At 44.4% G+C, this 20,081-nt stretch overlaps 1 protein-coding gene and 1 pseudogene across 1 annotated transcript; one reads left to right on the top strand and one right to left on the bottom strand.

Moving 5' to 3' along the window:
- The first annotated feature begins 1,766 nt into the window (after positions 1-1,766).
- sytl4 (synaptotagmin-like 4) lies at positions 1,767-9,471 on the top strand. Its single transcript, XM_038992553.1, is given in 16 exon segments — positions 1,767-1,885; positions 2,166-2,381; positions 2,753-2,862; positions 3,161-3,282; positions 3,459-3,559; positions 3,662-3,767; positions 3,959-4,064; positions 4,206-4,303; positions 4,446-4,535; positions 4,937-5,115; positions 6,887-6,989; positions 7,337-7,498; positions 7,657-7,765; positions 7,886-7,994; positions 8,166-8,374; positions 8,928-9,471. Coding segments are annotated over 16 exon segments (2,082 nt in total). The 3' UTR covers positions 9,071-9,471.
- A 559-nt stretch (positions 9,472-10,030) lies between these two features.
- Positions 10,031-20,046, bottom strand: LOC120047005 (annotated as a pseudogene).
- Positions 20,047-20,081: the final 35 nt, after the last annotated feature.

The following is a 20,081-nucleotide window of genomic DNA, read 5'->3' as shown; positions in this document are numbered from 1 at the left end:
AGCTCATAACTGGAACATGGCCGATGACAGGCTTGATGTCAGGATTAAACAAATGGTTTTACCAGTGCACTCCACCCGCCGCTCTATGTCCTTAGAGGGTGGGAACCCTGCGATATGCTGAGCTCCTGTTGTTTTTAGCTTTCCTGTTCAAATTCCCTCAAGCAAACTTTCACCCTGTCAGAGGGGTTTAAAACCTCAAGGATCCTGGATCCTATTTGTCATCATCTATCTATTCTATATGCGTGCCAGCGTCTGTCAAAGTAAGATTAGGTAGAGACTATTTTCCCATGTCTTCCTGTTTATAATTTACTATATGATGACATGCTGAAATAAAATCACTATCTATATGTCAACAAATGTTAATTTATGTTTGTGTACCTGACTCAAAGCTCAAGATCTACTTAGGCAGGGCTGTTTTCTTTCCCTGCAAAGGATTTTCTACATGATGTAAGCATATACAGTACAACGTTATAGGCTTAGTTTGTTAAAGGTGTTGTAGTTTGGTGTTTACTCCAGTGGAAATGACACAGTACTGTACGTCCTGGTGAGATTTACACAGTGTACAAAACATTAGGAACACCTTCCTTATATTGAGTTGCACCCCCATTTGCCCTCAGAACAGCCTCAAATCTTCAGGTCACGGACTATAAAATGTGATGGCATTTCTCCAATGCTTGCCACAGTTGTGTCAAGTTGAATGCATTTCCTTTGGGTGGTGGGCCATTCTTGAGACACAAGGGAAACTGTTGAGCATGAAAAACCCAGCAGTGTTGCAGTTCTGTGTTCGCCAGTTCGTCTGGCACCTACTACTATACCCCGTTCAAAGGCACTTAAATCTTTTGTCTCGCCCATTCACCTTCATGTCTCAAAGCTTAAAAGTCCTTCTTTATCTTGTCTCCTCCCCTTTTATCTACTGATTTAAAAAAAATGGGATTTAACAGGTTACATCAATAAGGGATCATAGCTTTCACCTGGATTTACCTGGTCAGTCTGTCATGTAAATGTTCCGCTAGTCCACCTTCACTCTGGTTTGTCTGCAGCAGGGCCATCTCAGGGTGTTGGCTCTAAGCTAGGTTGTCTGTTGTCTGGGTCTGTCCATGCTTGCCAGCTCCACCTCCCTAAATTACCCAGCCAGCTCCAGCAAGGCAGAGTGAGAGGCTTCTGACACTGTGGCAGCAGCAGCCTCTCTGCATGGAGGCTCACTAGTGGAGGAGGTAAGGGTAACACCATCCACTAACAGTCCCCTTTGTCTGTCTGTATGTCTGCTAGTCCTGCACTGTCTACCGCTCTCTACCTGTCTCTGTCCTTTCCCCTCACATTAAGCCCTCCCATTGTTTAAACGCGCACTCTCCTGCAGTGGTCCACTGTAATGCTGTGCTCTTTCTGAGGAGCCTGTACTGTATATGAGGTCGTTGCTCATATACTGAAAGTGGGTCCTCCATTAAATGGACATTAGCTGGGGGTAAAGGAGCCTTAGCCTCCGATCAGCTTTACTCCATCTTCAATGCTGCTGATGTTTGGGATTAGGACTTTCACACTGGTTTTCACTGTGATGTCATGAGGGATTTCAAATGTAAGCTATGGTGCTTGGTAAAGCAGGAGAAAGGCATTTTCAGGCAGAAACCACGAAGGACAAGTTATAGATAGATAAAACATGTTCCCATTTTGTGCCTTCTGAACTCAGCCCTGTTCTCTTCTTTGGCTAGCAGGAGCCTGTCTGGCCTAGGGTGACAATCCCTAAGGGGTTAGCCTGGGACGGAGGTGCAATGTCACAAGCTGCAGACATGATTAATGTGGCCTTCCTGACTGACTCGGAGCGGGAGCTGATCCTGGAGGTGCTGCGGAGGGACGAGGAACTGAGGCAGGCTGAGGAGCACCGTGTCCGGTGAGAACTCCCCTCCCGAGCTGCATCTCAATAGTCCTAAAGTGGCTTCCTCCTGCCCTTGTCTCATTTCCTTAATCTGATCTAAAAAGACAGGACCGGTGAAAGCGATACAGTGCATGCTGGTGGGAATTTAGCATTCACCTCATCAACTCAGTATTTCATGAGTGCAGATGGAGGAAGTCAATAGACTTTCAACATCCAGTTAGGCAAAGATGTCAACACAGACACCAATAGGCAAGGGTCTAACCAATGTCTCCCCCCCCCCCCCCTGTTGTTTTAGGAAGCTGAAGACGGAGCTGCTGGACATTAAGAGGAAGGGCGCCAAGCGTAGCAGTGGGAAGTACAGTGAGCGCAGCTGCGGCCGCTGCCAGGAACTACTTGGTCCACTATCTGCCGGCTCCAGCCAGTGTAGGGCATGTAAACACCAAGTGTGCCACAACTGTCGCGCAGTGTGCCCCAATGGATCCTGGGTGTGCAGTGTGTGTGCTAAAGAGGCGTAAGAGTCAATTTCTCTGTACATCACCCCACCCTGTCCTTTTAGCATCTAAATGGCGATGATCCCTGTGTTTGCTGAATCTATATGCAAAGCGTGATGTTTTTATTAACGTCAAAGACTCTCACTGTACAACGCCCACGAGGAGACGATAATACTTTCAGCGGATTTACATTTCGTGGATCCGCGATGTACGCTATGCATATCTGGTGCATTCTAAACTCATGTAAAAAATATATATCTTTCTGTGTCTTTTTAAAATATTTACAACAGCGCAGCGTTTTTGCACTGTCAGCATGTCACCCTTAGGGTTGTGGTCCATATATTTGATGATGTTTTAACGTGGTGGTAATGTGTGGTGTTATTTTCTCCAGTGATCTAAAGAAGTGCACTGGAGACTGGTTCTATGACCAGCGAGTCAACCGCTTCTTCACCACCCCTGGACACGACATAGTGAGGACTTCCCTCAAAAAGAGGCCCCCATGTGAGTCCAAGAACCACCAAGTTGTGGGCAACGCTCTATTCAATTGGAAACCATAAACAACTCACTGCTGATGCAGAGTGGAATGTCATTGTCGGTGACGTGGCAGCATAGCAATTTGTCCTATTTTCTCCACTCAATTTCAATATTGATACGTAAGAAGCTCCGTTACTGCATAGCTTTTGTTCATGTACTTTTTGAATGGCACTTCCCAGTAATGAAATCCCTATCTGAATGAATGAAGCCACTGTCAGCATATTACCAGTCGCCTGTCATGCTGAAGCTTGGTGTTCTGTTTTAGTGAGGAAGAGGGAGAACATGGGAGCGCTCCTGTTGAAGAGTACAGAGTTGAACCCCAGCCAGCCCGTCTCCCCTGTTCCCCGACCCAGACTGAGGGACCTAGCAGCCTCCAACAAGGAGTGAGTCCTATTTTTATCTGGGGGGACAACACAGGCTTTACAATCAATAGTGTGATGCAGTTACTGTAATATGTGGATGGAGTTTAAATTCAATATATAACATTTTGACACTGTTATTTCGACCTTCTCAGTCTGCTAGACGAAGTCTCCGAAGAATCTGTGGGAGTCAAGGAGCAGCAGGAGCAACAGCAGCACAGGGACAATGAGCCTGCAGAGAAAGCCAGCCTGAACAGTGTCATGACAGAGACTGAGTCCTCTCTTGGGACTCCTCTCTTGCCAAGGTAAGTCTACATCCAAACAAGTAGGCCTATTGCATTAGCGCTACATGCTAACAAAACTGCTTTTGGGATGTCTGCTCATTATGAATGGTGTTTATGATCCAGGAAGGAGGAGAGCACAGGTCAGTCTAGTCCAACAGGGTCCAGTATGAATGTTCTAGTCAAAGCAGACCTCGTCAGTAGCCACAGCTCCACCTCAGATGCAGACACGGTAAGGAGACCGTTTACCTATCAATCGGGTGTTGGGGTCAATTCCATTTCAGTGCAGTCAGTCAAGTCGGCAAGTGAAAAGTCCACATGAAAAATAATGGAATTGACCCTAACCCTGTATTAGTCCTCATGTCTCCAGCCAATACATATTATACTGTCACACCTGACTGTAACTCTTGTCCCTTTCCATAGTCCTCCGTAGTAAATAGTCGTAGTGTTAGTCCCTGCACGGGGTCTGTCGCATTGGAAGATGGCGGCCTGTTCAAGAAGAGCGTCAGACGAGTTCAGAAACCCTCCGGTGAGACTCTTGTGTGTCTGTCGCCTCAGTAGCCCTGACTCCCAAACTCTACTCAAATATTGTTTGTTTTAAGGGCATCCGGCCTGCTCGAGTTAACAAAGATATGCTCCATTTTAATGCGTCTCCATGGGTTTCACTCAGAATTCACGTCTGTGCTGGACCTGCGTGAGGAGGGGGCTGAAGCATCAGAGGGCTTTATGGGTGACCGGAGCAAGTCGGTGCCTGGGCTCAATGTGCCAGTGAGCAGTACCTCTTCCTCATTACAGACTAATGCATAAGGCTTCACTATACTGCAAAATACTTCCTTATAGTGCTAGTATTGGTGAAAGATGCAGTTGCGTTGTCTTTTTCATGATTTTAAATTGTTTGCTGTGCTTGCAGGATGATGAGGAGGATGAAGACATTGATAACTTGGTGAGCATCCATAGAAAGAAGGTGTGCTCAAGTACCTCAAATCTTCGCGGCTCCAAGGTAAATGCATGCGATTCTCACTTATCCTATTTTCAAAGGTTCTAGTTAGTGTGTGATGCTATTTTTAGAGTTCCTCAAGATATTTATTGAACCAGAACTTTGAGACAATTCAGGATATCCTGGTTTGTGTTGTGAGCTGCTGCCTAATTAAGTTACCATGGCAACAAAAGCTCACGCTCAAATTTGCGTCAGGGCATGCAAATTTGACTGACCTGATTTTCATGGTCACAGGCCTCCTTTGTGCTTTCCAGGAAGTTTATGTTACTTGATTGAATACGCTACATTTACCTTTCTGGTCACAATTTTTGCTCATTTTGAATTCCAAGTTCTAGAATTGTAGTCAATATGAATACATTTAAACCAACTACTAACAGAAGTCTGTCTGTGTGTGTCCACCACAGAGCACACTGGGCAGTCTGATGAGTATTTACAGTGAGGCAGGAGATTATGACAGCGTGGAGGTGAGCGGGGACATCGTGTTCTCTATCAGCTACGATGACACCACCCAGAGCCTGGCCGTCCTCGTCAAGGAGTGTCACTCGCTGGCCCACGGGGACGCCAGACGCCAGCGCTCAAACCCGTGAGTGTCCCCTCAGGACTAGGGTTTAATAGTTGTCTCAGTAGGAAATGATGGGTGCATCTCAATAATGTGTCCTCTCCTTCATATCCCCACATCTGAAAACACTGGGTGGATGAAAGTCATGGTGGATGCCGCTCTGGAATTTTCTTTCAACAAAGCTGCTTTACACTATTCAGATGCATTCCATCATGTCATTGCCAACAGAGATAGTATCCCCCACTCCTTCAAGTGAGACCAACACTATTCTACCGTAGGTTGCAATAAGTCTCGTCATGTTTTTATGATGACAGTAGATGAGATGCGTTGTAGAGAATGATTCCCAATAATCCTGTTGTTCACTCTAGACACACACTTCAGTGTTATTACTGTATGACATCATATAGATCAGGTTTCCGAATTTGGTTTGGTTTTATTTGGCCCCCCCCCCAATTTTCTGAGCAACTCTTATTTATTTATTTTATTGTTGAACATAACACTAAAAACATCAGGAAATCATCTCCAAGTGATTTTAATTGAAGAAATCGGTTCAAGTATTCCCATGCATAATAGAGAGAACCATGTGATCGTAAGCAAGGTTTGAATAGATTATTAGTCAAACATATCTGTTTGGGCTTTTTGCGGTCAGTTTGCCGTCTACAAATTATTTGTAATTATGTTCCGGCCCTCCGACCATCCACTCAAGAACAAATTGTCCCGCAACTGAATCTAGTTGATGATTCCTGACGTAGATAATCTTAGATAAGACCCTGTCCTGTTTACAAAATGTTTGATGTGCCCAGGGGTCATTATCAGAGTTCCAAAAGGAAGAATTGTAAAGGTTACATTTAATGGAAGAAAAATTAATTATACATTTGTAGTTTGAAAATGTAGGCACTTTATATTTGGACTTAAATAACAGAACAAAAATATAAACGCAACAATTTCAAAGATTTTACTCAGTTAAAGTTCATATGAGAAAATCAGTCAGTTGAAATAAATTCATTAGGCCCTAGTCTACGGAGCTCACATGACTGGGAATACAGATATGCATCTGTTGGTCACAGATACCTTAAAAGAAATGGGCCTCACAATGGGCCTCAGGTACTCGTCACGGTATTCCTGTGCATTAAAATTGCCATCAATAAAATGCAATTGTGTTCCTTGTCCATAGCTTATGCCTGCTCATACCACAACCTCACAGCCACCATGGGGCACTCTGTTCACAACGTTGACATCAGCAAACCTCTCGCCCACACGACGCCATACACACAAATTCTCTAAAACGACGTTGGATGAGGCTTATGGTAGAGAAATGAACATTCAATTCTCTGGCAACAGCTCTGGTGGACATTTCTGCAGTTAGCATGCCAATCGCATGCTCCCTTAACTTGAGACGTCTGTGGCATTGTGTCGTGTGACACCTGCACATTTTAGTGGCCTTTTATTGTCTCCAGCACAAGGTGCACCTGTGTAATGATCATACTGTTTAATCAGCTTCTTGATATGCCACACCTGTCAGGTGGATTGATTATCTTGGCAAAGGATAAATGTTCACTATCACGGATGTAAACCAATTTGTGCACAAAATTTGAGTTTTTTTTTTTGGGGGGCATATGGACAATTTATGGGATATTTTTATTTCAGCTCATGAAACATGGGACAAACACTTGACATGTTGCGTTTTTATATTTTTGTTAAGTATAGTTTCTTGGTGTTGCAGGACCAGATGGAATATGGCTTCATTTGAACTCTTTAACATGTAGGAAAATATTCATGTTTTTTTGTCCTGCAGGTATGTCAAGTGCTACCTTCTCCCTGACAAGTCTCGCATTGGCAAGAAAAAAACCAGCATTAAACATAACACAGTGGACCCCACTTACAATGAGACCCTAAAGGTGATGGCCTCTCTGGAACTGCAGTAGAATTAGATGAACACTGATGAACTTTAACCCTGTACACATCCCTTATTACTCAATGGCCGGTTGTTAAGTTGATAATGCCGCCTTCTTCAGTAGGCAGTAAGATTGATATTGACATTCAAGATAAGGAGAGTTAGTCGCCGTTAGTGAAAGACAAACAAATATTGATTTTGTTGCTGCCCTTTTTTAACTCAGAGTATAGTGAACAAGTAACTCTGATGCAAAGGCCAGAGAGGGTGGGTGGAAAACTTTACTAAGATGTCGTTGACGGATCAGTGAGAGCAGGGTGTCACTCTCTCACTTCATCTCTTCTCCTCATTCAGTTTTCCATCAGTCGCTCCCAGGTGCTCAATCGTTCCCTCCAGCTCTCCGTCTGGCACCATGCCCGCTTGGGCCGTAATGCCCTCCTTGGAGAGGTGGAGGTGCCTCTGGACTGCAGGAACCTCGACGCAGGCCACGAGGAGTGTGTGGCGTTCGTGGGAAAAGTAAGCCTGAATAGTCTCATCACTAGGGCTCAGTTGTTCCTGGTCAGGTCACATGGTCAGAAAACATTGCAGGCCCTACACATCAATCACTAAATGTATTTCTAATCTACAGTACAACCCTGTGGTCTAGTGGTTTTACCGACTATTATCCTCTATAGGCGTCACCACTGCAGTCCTCTGCCTTCTCTCAGTACAAAGGAGAACTGTTGATTTCCCTGAAGTACGTCTCGACCAAGAATTCACCCACTGAAAAGACCAAAGGTAGGAGTGTCCGTGTCGACAGAACAAACGAACAGAAAAGCTCAGTCAGCACTATCTGTGTCAGACCAATCCCTACCAGTGGCTGTCTGACACCACTATCTCCCCTAGGCAAGAGACTCTCTCTAGGCAAGAAGACAAAGACGGAGCAGGGAGGGGAGTTACACGTCTTGATCAAAGAGGCCAAGAACCTGACGGCAATGAAAGCAGGGGGCACGTCGGATTCCTTTGTGAAAGGGTTAGCTGGAGGCATGATGTCACTAATTCTCTACGTTCACTCTAACAGAGATGAATTTTGTTTCATCATCCTCACTTGAGATTGTGCAACTCCCGCTCATTTTAAGAACATTTTTCAGCCACCTAGCCTTCATCAAAATGTAATCCTTCTCACTCATGCTTTTAAACCTAGGTACTTGTTGCCATCGAAGGCCAAGTCCACTAAGAGGAAGACTCCGGTGGTGAAGAAAACTCTGAATCCCCACTACGACCACACATTTGTGTACAAAGACCTGACCCTAGACCAGCTAAGTGAGATGTGGCTAGAGCTGACAGTGTGGGACCGGGAGGCCATGTCCAGTAATGACTTCCTGGGTGGGGTTCGACTCAGCACAGGCACAGGTAATGACACAACACCTTTTTATCTTCCTGGGTGGGGTTTCGACTCAGCAAAGCCACAATTAATGACACACAACACCTTGTTGATTTATGGCGGGGAAGTATCAGTTTATATCCATTGGCAGTATTGCTCTACTGTTTTACGTGTTTGATTTACTATTCCGTTGCAGGTCACCTATTTTGCCAATGTTAAAGTTGGTAGTAAGGTGAAGCTACCTCAGTTCAAATTACTAAGAGCAGTAGGCCTATTGTTAAAATAAATCTCATTCCCTGACATTTCTGTCCAAATGTGTGAAATCTGGTGGACCAAAGCGTCAAACTTTAGCTTTTGTTAGCCAATACAGAAAGACCGGGAGAAACTCACGGTGCAAATAGCATTGGCTTCATCGGCTTAATCTACCAAACAATCCCACAACACCTAATGGTCACACCCACTAACGCCAACTTTGAATCATTATCCCAGGCTGATATGCGCTTTGTGCAATAGCCTGGGGACGAGGTCAGGACAGGACAGACCTACTTTAGTTCACTGTGTTTCTGGTGCCCTTCTTTTCAGCCACACTGGAGGTTGGGAAGGAGGAAGTGGAGGCGGATTCTACAGGGGAGGAGGTGACTCTGTGGCAGAAGATGATGCAATACCCTGACTCGTGTGCAGAGGGCACTCTTCCATTACGCTCCTCTATGGGCAAGAGCAAGTGAAGACGCCACACTCTACCTCGTAACCTGAAAGAAGAGCTATGGACACAGGGCAATCCCTCAACTTTTTATCACCATCATTCTGTAACAAAAAAAAGAGACTGTCATATATACAGCTGTGTCTAACCTCAGGCACCATTACGACACATTGGCCTAAAACAAGTGATTTGAAAGCATAGTGTAAATTCACCTGATGGCTTCAGGTTTTTGATAGAAGAGGTATCATTTCATATTTTTAAATGTAAGGTTGTCTAACTATACAAATACTTTTTGAGATCAATCGACACTAACCAAAGTTTTGATCAAATTTAACAACTCCTGTTTAATTTACATTTTATCATGTATTTATTGAAGCTGAATTCTATCCATGTTCAGCAAACCACTCAATTAACTGTGGTGCTTCATGGGGGTTGCTGGTGTTTCAGTTTCAGGCAGAATCTCTGTTCCACTCTTAAGGCATTGAACCAGTTTTGGTCCATGTCACCTTGGGTTATGATTCATGGTAATTGAAAAACTACTGTGCCTGTGATTTAAACATGTATGTAAATATTACCAGTTGCACAAAGTGAAGGAGACTAATTTTATTTCTCAACTTTTATGCTCTTTTATTTGAGTCCTATGGCTGTATCAAATATTTAATTCACCTAATAAATAAATAAATAAATATATGAAGTGACTAAACCTGTAATCATCCACGTTTGTTATACCTGTCTGTGCAGTATGGAAGGTGAAGTAAAAAGGTGCCTATGTTTCATCCTCTAACAATACACCAACAATCTCTATACTTTTAGACCTGAAAAACGGCTGAGATCTCTTCATCTATCAGCCAGTGGAAACATTTGACTACCAGAGCTGTTATCTGTTTTCTTGTTTCTCTCTCTATTCTGGGCCAGCCTTCCTCTGAGCTGATATCTTTGTAAAAGTGTCTGACCTCCCCAAGCCACCAGGGGGCACTCTTAAGTCTTAGTCACAGAGGTCTCTGTAACTCCAACCTTCTTCGTCCAAAAGGTTATTGTCGATGTATGAGAAGAGCTCATCGGATGTGGTGGGTGTGAGGAATCTCTCGTGGTCCAAACCATCCTTGTCCAGCAGCACCATGTTGAAGTAGGATCTGGAGATCTGGAAAGCCTGCCTGTACCACAGTACGAGATGACCATTTCGTGTCAAGTCAGTGATGGTGTATTACATTGCCTGAAGATGCAGTGCAGCCAAAACGATTGGACACTCTAACAAATGGATCAATAGTCACTTTATTAATGATGTTTACATATCTTGCACTACTCATCCCAGATGTATATACTGTATTTTATACCGTCTATGCTGGTCGGTCATGGCCCATCCATATATTTATATGTACATATTCTTATTCCATCCCTTTACTTAGATTTGTGTGTATTAGGTAGTTGTTGTGAAATTGTTAGATATTGCTGCACTGTCGGAACTAGAAGCACAAGCATTTCACTACACTCGCAATAACATCTGCTAACCATGTATGTAACCAATACAATTTGATTATGTGAAGTCACCTTACCTCAGACCCTCAATGACCTCAGTGTCCAGGTGACGTCCCTTGATGCGGCCCACTTCTCGAGGAGGGGACCCTTGCAGCTCAATCACTGTCACTCGTCTTAAGTCCAGACCACAATCTGCTTTCTAGGCATGAAAACACCCCAAGCATGGTCACAATTCATACAAACAAGGTGCTCATATTTTATTCCCTAAACAGCTTTTTATTAAGTCCTGTAGTAACTACCATTGTTGAGAGCAGAAATTCCCTGACTTGCAGATAATACCCAAACCATCCCGGTGTCTCGGACTCACCTGTACCATAAGGTTCTGGAGCTTGTAGTCTCCATGGGCTACGTTAGGTGCCGACACAATCAGAAGCCTCCTCTTCTCGTAGAACTGGTCCAGTTCCAGTTGAAGACAACAAACCAGACGGTCATGCTCTGTCATTGGTTCTCAATACTAACGGACGCACTCGACAGGGGCCTCAGTCCAGCTGTGGTCGAACTGGTAGACACGGCTGGAGGTCCACCTCCTCTCCTGGCCCCTGTCACAGTGGTACTCGCACACCGCCCCGTAGTTGTTCCCGTCAGAGTCACAGGTGAGGTAACCATGGAGAGTGGGCTTGAGGACTGGACACCTGACTGGGGAGAGACGGAGAGAAGGATCTTTATTGTTTCTTTTATTTTTATTTTTATTTTACCCCCTTTTTCTCCCAAATTTCGTGGTATCCAATTGTTAGTAGTTACTATCTTGTCTCATCGCTACAACTCCCGTACGGGCTCGGGAGAGACGAAGGTCGAAAGTCATGCGTCCTCCGAAACACAACCCAACCAAGCCGCACTGCTTCTTAACACAGCGCGCATCCAACCCGGAAGCCAGCCGCATCCTATGACAGTGCCACGTTGAAAGTCACTGAGCTCTTCAGTAAGGCCATTCTGATGCCAATGTTTGTCTATGGAGATTGCATGGCTGTGTGCTCGATTTTATACACCTGTCAGCAACATGTGTGGCTGAAATAGCTGAATCAACTAATTTGAAGATTACCATGGGTTGAAGAATGTGGCAATTTCTCTCCAAACCTCTTTTTTTATGATTCATAAATACTTTCCTAAACCTAAATAATCTATGTTTTTCAGTGGCAGGGACTGGGAGACTAGTCCGGATCGAGGGAAAGATGAACAGAGCAAAGTACAGAGAGATCTTTGAGGAAAACCTGCTCTAGAGCGCTCAGGACCTCAACCTGGGGCGAAGGTTCACCTTCTAACAGAACAATGACCCTAAGCACACAACCAAGACAACGCAGGAGTAGCTTCAGGACAAGTCTCAATGTCCTTGAGTGGCCTAGCCAGAGCCCGGACTTGAACCCGATCGAACATCTCTGGAGAGACCTGAAAATAGCTGTGCAGCGACGCTCCCCATCCAACCTGACAGAGCTTGAGAGGATCTGCAGAGAAGAATGGGAGAAACTCCCAAAATCCAGGTGTGCCAAGCTTGTAGTGTCATACCCAAGAAGACTCGAGGCTGTAATTGCTGCCAAAGGTGCTTCAACAAAGTACTGAGTAAAGGGTCTGAATACTTATGTAAATAAGGTGTTTCCGTTTTTTGAAAACATTTGCAAAAATTTCTAAACAGTTTTTGCTTTGTCATTATAGTTTATAGATTGACAAAAAAATAACAATTTAATCCATTTCAGAACAAGGCTGTAACATAACAAAATGTGGAAAAAGTCAAGGGGTCTGAACACTTTCCGAATGCACTGTTTGTTTGTCCAGTAAGTCTGGGCTTTACTCTAGTCCAAATGTCAGGTCATTGTGTCTGAATGTCAGATCACTGTGGTGCTTTACCCTCCACACAAACAATGAACTTGCAGGCAGCCCTGTTTCTGGCTTGGTCATGTGCTGTGTACCGGATAATGTTCATCCCCTCTTTAAAGTTGGTCCCTGGCCTATCAGTGTTACACTGCAAACAGACAAAGAACACCACGTGATTCACCTCCTGATAAAGCACAGGGGAAGAAGGAGGGAATCTTTTTTTTTTTATTGTTAAAAAGGACTGTCATACTCTAGTGTTTTATCAGCTGTATCTGAGGCAACAGGGGGGTCCCAGGACACTCTGGCTGTTAGTTTCCCAGGCTCAGCGACCTTCACTCGGGACAGGGGACACTTTATTTGGGGAGGATCATGATCTGAAACACCACAGGTTGGTAAACCAGTGAAGAAAAAGAATAGAGAATAGAAAAATATCTGAGTTAAATGTTAACATCCTCTGTTGGTCTGGGTCAATTGAATCAATTAATCTTTTGAGGGAGGGGAACTTTGAAGATAAGAAATGTCTTGGTTTTGAGACAAAGACAGAAAAAGGAAATGAAACGTGGAAAGAGCGGTACTAGATGAGTATCTGTGTTGTGTTTATGTGGGTGGGAGACATGCCCATGGGAGCTGCCGGGGCTTCTAAAAGTCAGAAACAAAACGGCACTGGAAAAACAATTAGCTTGGATTCCAAATGTTTTTTTTTGTTTTGCTGTGCTTACAGGGTGCATGCATCTCATTAATTCATGAAAAAAATAAAAAATATGCTGACTTAATTACCACTGACTTTGACCATTCACTTGCCTCCAGGCATATCAAACCAAACACCACCTGGGTTTCACACCACAGTGAAAAAGCATTCATTAATCATGTCAGTATACTTCGACGTGCTGACTAAACATATGAGCTATACCTGCACAGATGGGCTCTGCCCCACTCCAGGACCCCCCATCCAGACAGGTACGAGAGTGGTCCCCCTCGATCCGGTACCCCGGCTCACAGATGTAGTCACAGCTGGAGTCCACCACATAACCCTGGGTGCAGTGATACGTGCCATGCCAGATCAGGTGCAGCACGTTGCAACGAACCTCTGTGGAGTCACTATAGTCAACAAGATAGACACTGAATATAGCAAACATTAGGAAGACCTTCCTAATATTGAGTGGCATAACCCCCCCTCTCCCCTCAGAACAGCCTCAGTTCATCGGGGCACGGACTCTACAAGGTGTCGAAAGCATTCCACAGGGATGATGGCCCATGTTGACTCCAATGCTTTCCATAGTTGTGTCAAGTTGGCTGGATGTCCTTTGGGTGGTGGACCATTCTTGATACACACGGAAAACTGTAGAGTGTGAAAAAACCAGCAGTGTTGCAGTTCTTGATTCAAAATGGTGCGCTTGGCACCTACTACCAAACCCGTTTCAAATTTTATGTCTTGCCCATTCACCCTCTGAATGGCACACATACACAATCCATGTCTCAATTGTCTCAAGGCTTAAAAATCTTTCTTTAACTTGTCCCCTCCCCTTCATCTACACTGACTGAAGTGGATTTAACAAGAGACATGAATAAGGGATCATAGCTTGCACCTGGATACACCTGGTCAGTCTGTCATGGGAAGAGCAGGGTCCTGCGGGGTTTTGTATACTCGGGGTGTATATTACTCCTATGAAGGTTTTTTCTAAAGAAAACTCAGGGCCTTTAAAAAAAAGAAAGTAGGAAAAGGACTTAACTGGGCACATATTGCACTGAATGTGCACTGGGATCATGACACATGAACAAGATAATGTTGGAAAGCAGAGGTCCTCTCCTCCATTTTGAGCGTATTACTGTAACTAGTTAGTCTTTTCGCCTCATCGTTTTCACTGTAGCTTTAAACCAAGGAGCTGAATCTAACTTTCCATACATTAAGTCTCCCTTACCACACTCATTCTTTCCCCTCACTTGTGGTCTATCTTATTTCATAAACCCAATCTCTTGAAGGATATTTAAAAGGGACTCTTCTGTTTAGAAAGAGGGCTGCCAGATTAGATTTCCCCCCCCTGGTCTCTGCGCTGAGTACTTGTAACAACAAAGTGGTCCAGATACTAGCTTACCCAGTAGACAGGGGCTAGCCAATGTGTAATTTAGACCAATGGAAATTCAACTCATGGTGACAAATCTCAACAACGTTTCTAATGATGGTAATTTGGGCACTTAAAATAGGCTGCTAAATGTACAATGATGTTTACTTACAAACACCTTTCATCAAATGCCTTATTTCTAGTCTGACTCTGAATAACACATAAACATGCCCTCAGATTCCTAGCACCCAAGTCTCCCTCATGTTTGCAAATCCAAGTGAGGATAAACAGACTCTTCGGCATTCAAGATAGTTTTACATTTCAGCAGCGATTTAAATAATTTGTACCATGTCTCATAGTAGTCATGCAAGTGGTATTAATATTCAAATATCTCTTTTACATTATTACACTAATGCAGGCAGACACAGCATGCATCACAGTGAGACCAGCCAGGAACACTTCCCACTGCTCTCAGTGAGGCAGTTACTTTACCAGAAAGACATGCAATGACCACTGCAGGGAGAACATCCAACTAGGAGAAATGAGTCATTCTGGAGAGGGTGGATTTCACAAGCCAACTATTCACAGCAGCCATACTGCACTCGTTTCAATGGATATATTCTCATGTTGAGGTTTAGAAAGTTCATTCCAGATCAGCATTCTTTGTATTTCAGTTGGAAAAGTGTTAAATTATAGGAGAACATGTGACTAATAGCAATGGTGAGACATAGCCAGAATCAATCCATTAGCGACTAGATTTTCGCCTTGTGGTTTTGCTTTGTAATCAACTGGCAGCAGGCATGAGTTTGGGTGGATCTGAGGTGACTCAAATCACTGTCTTGTAGGGGCCAAATGAGGGCCTTGGCACAGCTGGTCCGTGCACACAACCATTTGTCTGTGATTGAAGTTGTAATTACACAGGTCTGAGAAGGGGTGACATGCTCAACATCAGAGGAGGGCTAGATACAAAACACAGGTGACTGTAGGCTTACTACAGTGATGACTTGTATTCACCTACAAAACGTTTTCTTAATGAAAAAATGCATAGATGGGATATTTGGGCTTCTTTGCTCTCTCTTTTTTAACTGAAAAATAATGTTAGAAGAGTGGTTGAGTTTCTGGTCAGGAAATACTCCCTGCTCTCTTTGTAATTCCTTCAGGTCCCTCTAAAGATCCCACCTCGGCTACTTCTGTCTACTGCGGTGATTGAGGTATTTTTTTAATTTAACCAGGTAGGCTAGTTGAGAACAAGTTCTCATTTACAACTGCGACCTGGCCAAGATAAAGCACAGCGGTTCGACACATACAACAACACAGAGTTACACATGGAATAAACAAAACATACAGTCAATAATACAGTAGAAAAAAAGAAAACAAAAAGTCTATATACAGTGAGTGCAAATGAGGTAAGATAAGGGAGTTAAGGCAATAAATAGGCCATGGTGGCGAAGTAATTACAATATAGCAATTAAACACTGGAATGATAGATGTGCAGAAGATGAATGTGCAAGTAGAGATACTGGGGTGCAAAGGAGCAAGATAAATAAATAAATACAGTATTGGGATGAGGTAGTTGGATGGGCTGTTTACAGATGGGCTATGTACAGGTGCAGTGATCCGTGAGCTGCTCTGACAGCTGGTGCTTAAAGCAAGTGAGGGAGATATGAGTATCCAGCTTCAGTGATTCTTTCAGTTCGTTCCAGTCATTGGCAGCAGAGAACTGTAAGGGAAGGCAGCCAAAGGAGGAATTGGCTTTGGGCGTAACCAGTGAGATATACCTGCTGGAGTGCGTGCTACGAGTGGGTGCTGCTATGGTGACCAGTGAGCTGAGATACGGCGGGGCTTTACCTAGCAGAGACTTGTAGATGACCTGGAGCCAGTGGGTTTGGCGACGAGTATGAAGCGAGGGCCAGCCAACGAGAGCGTACAGGTCGCAGTGGTGGGTAGTATATGGGGCTTTGGTGACAAAACGGATGGCATTGTGATAGACTGCATCCAATTTGTTGAGTAGAGTGTTGGAGGCTATTTTATAAATGACATTGCGAAATAGGAAGCCGATTCTAGATTTAATTTTGGATTGGAGATGCTTAATGTGAGTCTGGAAGGAGAGTTTAGAGTCTAACCAGACACCTAGGTATTTGTAGTTATCCACATATTCTAAGTCGGAGCCGTCCAGAGTATTGATGCTGGACGGGCGGGCAGGTGCGGGCAGTGATCGGTTGAAGAGCATGCATTTAGATTTACTTGCATTTAAGAGCAGTTGGAGGCCACGGAAGGGGAGTTGTATGGCATTGAAGCTCATCTGGAGGTTAGTTAACACAGTGTCCAAAGAAGAGCCAGAAGTATACAGAATGGTGTCGTCTGCGTAGAGGTGGATCAGAGACTCACCAGCAGCAAGAACGACATCATTGATGTATACAGAGAAGAGAGTCGCCCCGAGAATTGAACCCTGTGGCACTCCCATAGAGACTGCCAGAGGTCCGGACAACAGCCCTCCGATTTGACACACTGAACTCTATCAGAGAAGTAGTTGGTAAACCAGGCGAGGCAATCATTTGAGAAACCAAGGCTGTTGAGTCTGCCAATAAGAATGTGGTGATTGACAGAGTCGAAAGCCTTGGCCAGGTCGATGAATACGGCTGCACAGTAATGTCTCTTATCGATGGTGGTTATGATATCATTTAGGACCTTGAGCGTGGCTGAGGTGCACCCATGACCAGCTCTGAAACCAGATTGCATAGCGGAGAAGGTATGGTGGGATTCGAAATGGTTGGTAATCTGTTTGTTAACTTGGCTTTCGAAGTCCTTAGAAAGGCAGGGTAGGATAGATATAGGTCTGTAGCAGTTTGGGTCTAGAGTGTCTCCCCCTTTGAAGAGGGGGATGACCGCGGCAGCTTTCCAATCTTTGGGAATCTCAGACGATACGAAAGAGAGGTTGAACAGGCTAGTGATAGGGGTTCCAACAACTTCAGCAGATCATTTTAGAAAGAGAGGCTCCAGATTGCCTAGCCCGGCTGATTTGTAGGGGTCCAGATTTTGCAGCTCTTTCAGAACATCAGCTATCTGGATTTGGGTGAAGGAAAAATGGGGGAGGCTTGGGAGAGGTGCTGTGGGGAGTGCAGGGCTGTTGACCGGGGTAGGGGTAGCCAGATGGAAAGCATGGCCAGCCGTAAAAAATGCTTATTGAAATTCTCAATTATAGTGGATTTATCGGTGGTGACAGTGTTTCCTAGCCTCAGTGCAGTGGGCAGCTGGGAGGAGGTGCTCTTATTCTCCATGGACTTTACAGTGTCCCAGAACTTTTTTGAGTTTGTGCTACAGGATGCAAATTTCAGCTTGAAAAAGCTAGCCTTAGCTTTCCTAACTGCCTGTATATATTGGTTCCCCACTCCCCATTGCATGGAACCTATTATGGGCCATAGATGAGACTGACAGGGAAAGCATGTGTCTGTATTGGCAATAATGATTTTATAGTAGTTTACAAAAGTATAGTTTCAAAGTATGTCCGGATATAATCATAACTACTTATTCAGCATGAGGAATAGAATAACATTTGCACACATTTTGTACATCAAGGCTACTGCAAAGTTTAATCTTTGAGTAAAGAAACAGAATAGTCAAAGTGCAATGTATCTGCCCACTGGTCACAGACGTCAATTTAAGGTGTGGTCTTTACTCCCAAATTTCACTTAAATATAACTTCCAAATGAAGAGAGACAATGATACATAAAGTAATCTGGGGGGAAAATGCAACTTTATGGACAACGGTGGATGGTTCTTAAAATAACCTTTGTGGTAGGGGGGTCTTAAAAGAGCCGTTTCACTCCACGGCATACTGCCATGGGACTTCACCTGCTGGCGATGAGAAGTAGGTGGTCAGCTTCTCCCTCACCTGGAGTGCCTGTCTGGGGGCGTTGTTGGCACCTGCCCTGGTGACATCAGGTAGGTGACCATTTGGCGTGCCCATCTCCATCCGGAGCGGCTCCTGGAATGACCTCCGCGGGTAGTTATAGAGAACACATGTGGCCTTCACGCAGGCATCGACATTTGAGGGGCTGAGACCAAGCACTCTCCGATACATTCTCCACCGGGAAGCCAGAATCCCAAAGGCGCATTCAACAACTAACCTTGCCCTGGACAATCGTTTGTTAAAGATCCTTACAGGCAATGGCAGCTGGCGTCCAGCGTAGGGCCTCATGATGTTGGGTCTTAAAGGGAAGGCCTCGTCGCCGACGAAGATGTGGGAAACAGGTCCCAGGTCTTCAGCTCCAGGGAGTGATGCAGGTGGTGGAATCTCCAGGGTGCCATCCTGAAGTGCCTGGCCGAAGGCAGAGTCCCAGAGGGTCCCGCCATCACTTCCCTTGCCGTAAGCACCAACATCGACAACATGGAAATAGTAGATGGCATCTACTACAGCCAAGAGTATAACTGAATATGTACCCTTGTAGTTGTAGAATTGCGAACCTGAGCACGGTGGAGCCTGGATTACTACATGTTTCCCGTCAATGGAGCCAAGACAGTTGGGGAAATTCCACCTCCCCAGGAACTCGGCAGCGATGGCCCTCCAGTCTTCCTACTTGGGGACAGGCATGTATTCACCAACCAGACAGTCCCAAATGGCTTGTGCCACAGAGAGGACAATGCCTGCCACCGTGGACTGTCCAACTCGGAAGCAGAATCCAATGGTCCTGTAGGATTCCCCTGTCGCCAAGAATCTAAAATATAATTAAAAATAATTATCAATATTGTGTGTAAATTGAATTCCACCCACATATTATATCTACTCATATATCTACCTCATTACAGTTTATTATGCTCTACTAATTATATTGTAATACTCATCAACCATCATTAACAATGCCTTGAAACACTACAATTCAGTCTATGACTATATCAATAAACTGTAGCCCAGGCCAACTCTACTCTTAGAAAGAATGGTACTATCTACTTAAAAGGGTTCTCCGGCTGTCCCCATAGGAGATCCCTTTTTGGTTCCAGGTAGTACCCCTTTTGATTCCATGTAGAACCCTATTGGGTTCCATGTATAACATTTTCCCCAAAGGGTTATACCTGGAACCAAAAATGGTTATCCTATGGGGAAAGCAGAAGGACACTTTTTCTCTAAGAGTATGTGAGTCCAATAAGAATGTAATGAATGACTGTAACTGTCTTGAACAACAATGGGTCCTGGAGAAGACTAGCCTACCTTCATCAGGGCAGAAGGCACCTCAACTTTATTTTCATTTGGTAACATTGCATAATTAAAAAAGGATTATAAACCAACTTTGGGAAAAGTTATAGTCCTAATGAACATTCTGTAAAAGTACATCTGATATCAAATAGAGACTATTAACTAGAGAGCCCTTTAGCTAGCTAGGTTGCACATAAAAATAATGTATCAATCAATGATGGTATCAAAGGCTTAAAAAATGTACTAGAATATAGCTTACCGTAGACCAATCGCCAGGCGTTCAACTGGGCTGATGGACTCCCGGTAGTTGGTATCCATCCGGGCGATCCTGGCTCCAACCATCTGGAGCAGGTGATCGAACTGGCTTCGGTCCAGACGAAAGTAACTTCGGAATTCCTCTCCAAACATTCGAAGCTCTTGAATGAGACGGTGGAGTCTGCTTT

Source organism: Salvelinus namaycush, chromosome 5 (assembly GCF_016432855.1).
Source record: "Salvelinus namaycush isolate Seneca chromosome 5, SaNama_1.0, whole genome shotgun sequence".
NCBI classification, from domain to species: Eukaryota; Metazoa; Chordata; class Actinopteri; order Salmoniformes; family Salmonidae; genus Salvelinus; species Salvelinus namaycush.
The sequence above is the reverse complement of the archived record's forward strand: the minus strand, read 5'-3'. Positions and strand labels throughout refer to the sequence as shown.